Source organism: Pygoscelis adeliae, unplaced genomic scaffold (genome assembly GCF_000699105.1).
Source record: "Pygoscelis adeliae isolate BGI_AS28 unplaced genomic scaffold, ASM69910v1 Scaffold537, whole genome shotgun sequence".
NCBI classification, from domain to species: domain Eukaryota; kingdom Metazoa; phylum Chordata; class Aves; order Sphenisciformes; family Spheniscidae; genus Pygoscelis; species Pygoscelis adeliae.
Window position 1 is genome coordinate 500544 of NW_008825213.1, and position 8239 is coordinate 508782.

Below are 8239 nucleotides of genomic sequence, written 5' to 3' on the forward strand. Positions count from 1 at the left end.
CGTTTGCTTTGGAGAGAGAGACTTGAGGTTCTCCATCTGCCTGCCTTAGTGTGAATTTTTGACCTTGGGCAGAGGATTTGATTTGATCCTTGGACAAGATTGCTTCAGTGCTCTGTAACTGGTACTGAGGTTTTGAGTAACCGCTTCCTTCCTCATTCCTTGTGTTACAGTGCTGCTACTTGCTTCTTCTCAGAGAAGATTTTTTTTTTCTTAAACATGCAGTTGCCCTTCCTCCCCCCAACAGTTTTTAAGTGAGAATCATTTCATCTAGTTTGAAGGTATATGGAACAGAATACTGGCAATTTCTCATGTAATTAAAGGTGTTAACTAGCTCCAAGATACTGCTGACAATTCTTCAAAATGTGGCGGTTTTATTCTTGATTTAAAATACTTGATTTCTGTTTCAGCACCTCAGCCATGTCTCTCTTATATGAATGTGTGAACACAGTAATAGCAGGTGAGAACTGAAATTTGTAACCTAGAAAAAAACCGTGATGAACTTTGTCATCAATTAACACCCTCTGTAATCCTTTTTTTAACTTAATGTATTTTATAACTGAAATAAACTTTTGATTTGTGTTACTGTGTAACTATAACTGAAATCCTTTGTTGTCAGTCGATGAGGCTAAGTTACTACGGCTATGTCATATTTGCTAGAGGCTGAAACAAAGTATGAACAATGAGTGATTATTTATATGCAAGCTCCTAAATGTTGCTAGAACTACAAAATATACCAGCAGCAATAGAATTAAAAAGAGACTGGTGCCTCATGGAAACTTTGACAAAGTTTTCTTATGTGATGAAGGAGCAGACTTATTTTTTAATTCTGCAATTTCACAGCTTAAAAACTAGGTGTAATTCCTTAAAGGAGGTAATTGGAATAATTGATTTACAGTTTCAATTTCTGGGGAAGGGATGTGAACTCCATAACAGAGATGGAGAGAGAAACAAAGGCAAAAAGGGATAACACAGTATTCCAGCTCAGACTTGGCACTTTTTTCCTATCATAGTGTGGAAGTACAGGGTTATTGACATCCACAGTTTGGCCATAAGCCTGTCTCTTGTGAGTAGTTTGGATAACGATGCAGGAACTTGCTGTACTGGGTCTGTTCAAAGAGGAAAGGGTGATCTGTCACTTTTAATTAATACACTTTGTATTAATAATACACATTTTTAATACACTTTGTATTCGTTCATTCCTTCAGGGAAATGTGAGATGGCATTATGATGGGGGGGGAAATAACACGGAGGTTAATTCCGTTGTGGATGAGAGTGTGCTTCACTGAGATCCAATAAGATATTTCTGTGGGTCAAAGGGAAATTCACACACCCAGGACACCTCAGGGACTGTAATGTAAAACTCAAATTCAGAAAATGAGATGTCAGGCTGTGTGCCCGCGTTAGAGCGGCACCTTGCACCTGCCAGCTCTTTGCATGACTTGAGATGATAGTATCCAACATGTCTTCTCTGAAATGTAGCTCTGCAGGATTATGGAGAGCAAAATGCCACTATACTTACTTGTCACTAAGGTCAGCATGTGTGACTTGCTCAGTGAGAGTTGGTGTTGGCGTGGACATGCTATACGACAGCAGCAGTTAATGAGATAACGCCACCTTTTCTGCTGTGGGGTTGCGTGCTGCCAAAGCTTTACAAATGTCCAATATAATCAACAATGGGACCTGATTTGTGCCTCGAGTCTCTTGCTGGCTTGATTAAAGCTCCAATCTAATGACGTTAAACTCTAGGATCCATTGCTGCATCTCATTACATTAGGGAAGTGCACACTTAAAAATTCAGCTATACAGTAGCTGATGACATGTTTACAGTCTTGACTGCTACGCGATATCAGTAAAGTAAACCTTAATGAGGGCAAGGCGTAATGAAAAGCAGCTTTGACCTGGCTGTTCCAGCAGTTCCTACCTTTATGCTTTTTTTTCCTGCCCCACTGTTACTACTCTTAAGGTGTATGAAACTACAGTTAGTGTCATAACCTTCTCTCCTCCCCCCAGACCCCCCAAAAGTCCAAGCAAACAGACAAACAACATAATAAACTGGCACCTTTCCTTGTGGGCTGAGCTAGCTGTTGACCTTTAGGTGTTGTATTGTTGCATTCATTCAGAACACAGAAATACTAACTGAAATTTGTGCTTGTGTATTTCAGTTTTGATCTCTCTGTCTTCTGGGATGCCTAATCACAGCGCTAGCATCCAGGTACACCACTGGGTTTTGCTGAGGGTTGTTTGTTCTGCTCTACTGTGTAATACCGAGTGCCGTGGAGAAATTGGATTGTGTTCCTCTGCCAAAAGTTAAAGCAATAGCTCCCTGAAGCGCTCTCACTCAGGTGGAATACTACAGACTGAAGCATTTCCTATATAAATTCCTTTATTTCCTTTGCTCTAAAATGCAGATTCTTCCCATTTAGAGTTTTCCCAACTCTCTTACTCAGCTGCTACTCTCAGTACAATCATACAGAGGTTCCTTTTGTTTTGAAATCTGTTAATGCAACCAGACGCTCTTACTAGAGGTCCCGGGTCTTGGTCAGAATGCTTCCTTATGTGCTGAATAAACTTTATGAAGAGTTATTTTAATTAAGACTTTTAAGGCTTGTAATAGGACTTAAATGCTTGTAATAAGCAGGACATGATCTTTTTTCCAGCTTTGTGTTCAGAAGTTAAGGATATTGATAGAAGATTCTGACCAGAACTGTAAGTATGTTGCTTGTCTTCATGGAAGCATTTAGCAACCAACCACTGGGGAGAAATTGCGGCAGCCTTAGAGTAACGAGCTGTTTCTCCAAACAGCTTGTTTGGTATTGTAGTGCCTGGTATGTTGTAAACAACTGTCGGGTTTTTAAATGTGGAGATAATTTTTGATAGTTATCACTTCTTATAATGACCTTTTTTTAAAACAAATGAGATTAATTATTACTGCTGTTTGTGGTCTTGTAAATCTACAACACTTCTCTTTCGATGCTCTGGGCTTTCCCTTTTTATAAACTTGCTGCTTGGACAGTAGTGAGGGGTATTCTGTAGTGTAACTTATTTTAGTGACTGCAAATAACACTGGGAAATCCTTTTTTGTGCAAACCGTTTTCCTGTCTTACGAATTTTTCCCATTGAGAACAAAGCTGCTACTTAATACACCAGTCCTGTTAGTGCTTTTAAAGCTGTGTTCATCCTAGGATGCCTGTTCTCAAAACCCATAGTTTCTATATAAAGCAGTGATAAAACTTGAGGTACAAGAAGACTGAAATGAAGAATATAGATGTAATTACGTGCCTGTATATGAGATTATGAAATTAAAGACCGAAAATCTGTGATACGCTGTTTCTCAAAAGTTCTCTTCCTCATCATAGATTTTTGAGTGTATTAAAGTTGGTTTCAGTAGAAGTACTCAGTATTAAGATTTCATGCTCAACACAAAACAGTGTTTCTATATTTGGAAAGAAGTTTTATTTTGTCTTTCACAGTGAAATACCTGGGACTGTTAGCTATGTCCAAAATCCTGAAAACGCATCCTAAATCAGTTCAATCTCACAAGGATCTCATTCTCCAATGTTTGGATGACAAAGATGAGTCTATCCGACTCAGAGCTTTAGATCTCCTATATGGCATGGTATGTTTCTACACATATTTCCTTTCCTCTCCAGCCCCCGTTACCCTTTAGGAGGCTGACGTTTAAGAAAAACATGCAACTTTCTCTTCCCCTCTCCCCAGTAGTCTTGTGATAGTAACTCCCATATCTTTTCTGGCACTTACGACAAAGACATGATCTGGCACAGCATGAGAGGGCTTTAAAAACTTCGATTCGGACTGGAAGGAGTTTCTGAGTTCAGGTGTTGTGGAAGTCACCCAGGAGGCTGCTTCTCTAATGCCTAAGCCTAGCTGCTCCTTCTGTCCTTGGTCTAGGTTTAAAGTGGACCATAGGCGTATTTGGACAGGTCTGTGCCGTTCTGTGTTGCAGTCCGCGCTGCAGCACACCATAGCTCAGGTTGACATAAGTTACGCAAAGTCTGGGAAACAGTCTGGAGCACTCTGAAACAACAGGAGAAGGCAGCTTTAAGCTGCTTTGTCATCAAATTTGCCCTTCGTTGTAAATTTTGTTATGCCTTTTAATGACAGGTACAGAATCTCATTCTGTTTGGTCTCCTGTGTGCCACCAGTTTTGTGCGTGCATTCTGCAGCTGTGCAGGGCAGTTTACAAAATGTGCATAGGCTACAGGGACAATCTTGTAGTGACAACGTTTGATCTCTGAAAGGGCTGTGGTCATGATTTATACAGTAAAGTGCCTTTCACTCAAGAGTCTGTGCCCCCCCACATATGCACAAAGGGGTTGTGATAGATATGTCGCATACCTCCTATTCTAGAGGAGAAAGTGAAAAATAAGGAGGACGCCTTTTGTCTGGTACTCCTCATGAGATAAATTCATTAACGTTTGATTAGGACAGTGGTTTTAATGCTGTTGCAAAGAGAATTGGAGTTCATTCTTAGTTGCTGGAAGTTAAATTCTGCTTGTTATGTCTTTAGTCAAAAGATAACCTAGGAGAAAGAGTCTACAGTTTTGCTCAACCCTGCCTCTGAGGAAGACTGCTGTGTAATAAGTGATTGTAGAAATACATACATCTTTTGTGAGTGGTGTCTTTAATGTGTACCTATTGAGAGATCATAGCTGGAAGCAGCAGGTCACAACAACTGGTGATATTTACTGAACGTTTTCATCACTTCATTGAGACAAATAAGTTTCCAGAACAAGTTAATACAGCTATGTTTTGAAATGCTAGAATTCTGTTGGATGTTAATGACTTAAATTTGTTTTGTTTAGAAGCAAAAATGTTTTAAACTATTAAATTTGCTACTCTGGCAGAAGTAGAAGATTCATTTTCTCCTGGATTTCTGTATTGCTGCTAGTAATTCTGATTCTCAGCTTTTCTACAGCATGGTCTTGTATACTTGTGCTGATTCTGCTTTAATAACAACATTGAGAAGAACTAAACAGGTTCCTTTTTCAGTTGTGACTGAAGCTGGGGCCTAGAGAGGTGGTGCTGATTTCTTGTTAACACAATACAGGTCCATCAAAGAGCTAGCAGCTGCTTTAATGGAATTAGAAGGACTTGACAGTATGGGAAATGGCTTAGTTTTGGTTCACCTTCAATAACTCTTTAACAGGTATCGAAGAAGAACTTGATGGAGATAGTGAAGAAACTGATGATTCACGTGGATAAAGCAGAAGGGACGACATACCGGGATGAGCTGCTGACCAAAATCATAGATATTTGTAGTCAGTCCAATTATCAATATATCACAAACTTTGAATGGTCAGTGTTTTTATGTGTCAATTTTGAGATCATCAGCAATGGTAATGCATGATTGTCTGCTGATAAAATTGCATCCCTTTCACTTTTTGTAGGTACATAAGCATCTTGGTGGAGCTGACCCGGTTGGAAGGCACACGACATGGGCATCTTATAGCAGCTCAGATGTTAGATGTAGCTATCAGAGTTAAAGCTATTCGTAAATTTGCAGTTTCTCAAATGGCCATGCTTCTGGACAATGCTCATCTCATAGCCAGCAACACCCAGAGAAATGGGATCTGTGAGGTGCTTTATGCTGCTGCTTGGATATGTGGGGAGTTCTCTGAGTAAGTGCAAACAGAAAGCCTGATACGCTTTGAGCAGCTTCTTTCGGGCAAAGATTCAGGTCACTGAAAGGTATTTTTGCGAGAAGGATAGTTCAGAATTTGTACCCTAAAGCTAAAAAAATGATTGCTTCTTTCCCGCTCCTTCATCCCCTAAGACTCCTTAGCTGTTTCTAGCCAAGACGGATACTTCATTTTGAATATCTGGTCTTTTTTCTTGTCTCTGTAGTCCTGCCCACTCATGCAGGAAGGCATAGTTGTGGGTGTAAGATCTTAAGACATTGAAGGAACTCCTTAATCATTAAGGTTTAACCCCACTTATATCATAGGGAAAACGTCCAGTCACCATGTTTGACTGAATTAGTTTTTGCTCTCCTCCCTGTTTTGCCCTTGTCAAAAGGTTTTTGCAGAACCTAATCTTTCTGAGGATTAGAAATCATCTTTTTTGCTCGCAACTTATTTGTACCCACAGTAGCACAATTTTCAATGTTCTTGTGCCAACAGTGTCTTTTAGCTGAAATAGATGTTTTTGTCTCTTGGTTGTGTGTGCATATATGCATGCTTACCTAGCTTTCACTTCGGTAAGTCGGACAGACTGTGATAGTGTAGTCTCCTTTTATCATCTGGTTTGGTGTCTCTTGTAATTGCCACTCTGAACGCTGGTTCCAGTTTAAATTCACATAGTAGGTGTGATTTTTTTTTTTTTTTTGGGGGGGGGGGGAACACAGATACAACTCAGATCTTCATTTAATTAAAAAAGTTCTGCAAAGATAACTGTAGGTTAAGAAGCAAGAGAACATACTCTCCTTTTTCAGTATGATCACATTTTTATTTTGAAAGAACTTTAGCTTTCCATTCATAATGGACCAGTAACTTTTTTGTGCATCTTCCATTTAGTCATGAGCAGACAGTTTTGAATAAGAGCATGAGATTTATTAAAACAAGTGTTATGATCTGCATTCTTCTCTGTGTTTTAAGCATTGCCTACTAGATTTTATTTTTGTTCAGTAAATGATTGGAAATACCTCATTGATGCGAGTGGTGAAATACAGAATGGCAGGAACGTAGTTGGGCTGCTAGATCCAGACTGTCGATGGAGTTGGCACTTTAAAGTGCAATGCTTAGTTAATGGAATTTATAATTATATAAAATTATATAACTTCAGTTATACTGAACTTGTAAAGGTGGAAACTGAGGTGTCCCTCCCCTTCTGTAAAAGGGTAAAGCTGTAAATTCATCTGTGCCATGTTACTACTGTAATTTGGAAGGGGAAAACACGCAGAGAGCAAATGATTATGTATTTGTAGTCTGTCCTGCCTTTCTGCAGCACTTTGTACTGCCACTGAGGTTTTTGAAAAATTCTTCTCCGTGGAGACCAGTGAAATGTTGGGATTTCTCAATTGCTGTCTTTCATCTGTCCGCTCTGTCTTTATAGACACCTCGAGGAAGCAAACCAAACTTTAGAAGCAATGTTGAGGCCTAAAGTTACAACTCTACCAGGCCACATCCAGGCAGTTTATGTCCAGAACATGGTGAAGCTCTATGCATCCATCCTACAGCAGAAAGAGCAATCTGGGGAAAAGGAAGCAGCTCAGGAAATTACACAGCTGATGATTGAGCGTTTGCCTCAGTTTGTACAGAGTGCAGATCTAGAAGTTCAAGAGAGGGTAAGAGAACAAAATTACTTTGGAATTTATCATACAAAGTCTCTCATTTGTCTTGGAGCATAAATGTAATTTTCTGTGGACGTGCACGTTTTATATAAGCCATTGTTATCAATGGAGTGGTGCGTTTATTCTGTACTTTGTGTAACTCGGTGAAAGAGAAGCTCTAGAACTAGAGGACTGGGAAGAGTGGTGACGTTTCATGTCAGAGCCCTGACCTTATTCCAGTTCAATACCACCTCTGAAGACTGCTTGCAAGAATTTCACTCAAAACAATTTAATTTTAAAATTATGCAAGCACATAAGGACACAGCTAGAAGAGAGGGTTAACATGGATTTTTTTTTACATTTGCTCTAAATCTGCAGTTATGCTGCTTCCCTTAACTGTTCTACTCCATTAAGGGAATTATCTTCTGCTGATGTTCACTGCAGTTGATTTTTTTGCTTCAGTTTGTTAATATTAATCCTAAAATTACTTCTGCGTTTGTTTTTAGGCTTCTTGCATCTTGCAACTAATAAAATATATTCAGAAGCTACAAATAAAAGAAGTACCTGTAGCCGAGGAAGTAATAGCCCTGTTTGCTGGTGAACTGAACCCTGTGGCTCCTAAAGCACAGAAGAAAGTACCGGTTCCAGAGGGGTAAGATTCCTTCTCTCTACCAATGCCTTATTTAAACTTTTAAACTCTTCAATAGTAAAGCTAAGTATATGATGAGAAACACTGAAATATTCAGGGGTACTGAGTCAAGCTATTTGTTTACTGCAATTCTTACCAGCTTGGACCTTGATGCCTGGATCAATGAACCTCCATCAGACAGTGAGTCTGAAGATGAAAAGCCCAAAACAATTTTTCATGATGAGGAACAAAGGCATTCCAGACATAGACAGCCAGAAATAGATGAAGAGGAACTGGCCAGAGTGAGTGAATGTTAAATTGCT

The 8239-nt window shown here is 39.4% G+C and overlaps 1 protein-coding gene across 1 annotated transcript in view; it reads left to right on the top strand.

Annotated features, from left to right (window-relative positions):
* AP3D1 (adaptor-related protein complex 3, delta 1 subunit) overlaps positions 1-8239 on the top strand; it is a 77507-nt gene that overhangs the window by 53560 nt on the left and 15708 nt on the right. The window contains 9 exon segments of the mRNA XM_009329088.1: positions 408-457; positions 2163-2212; positions 2658-2706; positions 3471-3616; positions 5168-5316; positions 5409-5639; positions 7072-7303; positions 7795-7940; positions 8077-8218. Of these exon segments, the coding sequence (XP_009327363.1) occupies positions 408-457; positions 2163-2212; positions 2658-2706; positions 3471-3616; positions 5168-5316; positions 5409-5639; positions 7072-7303; positions 7795-7940; positions 8077-8218 (1195 nt within the window).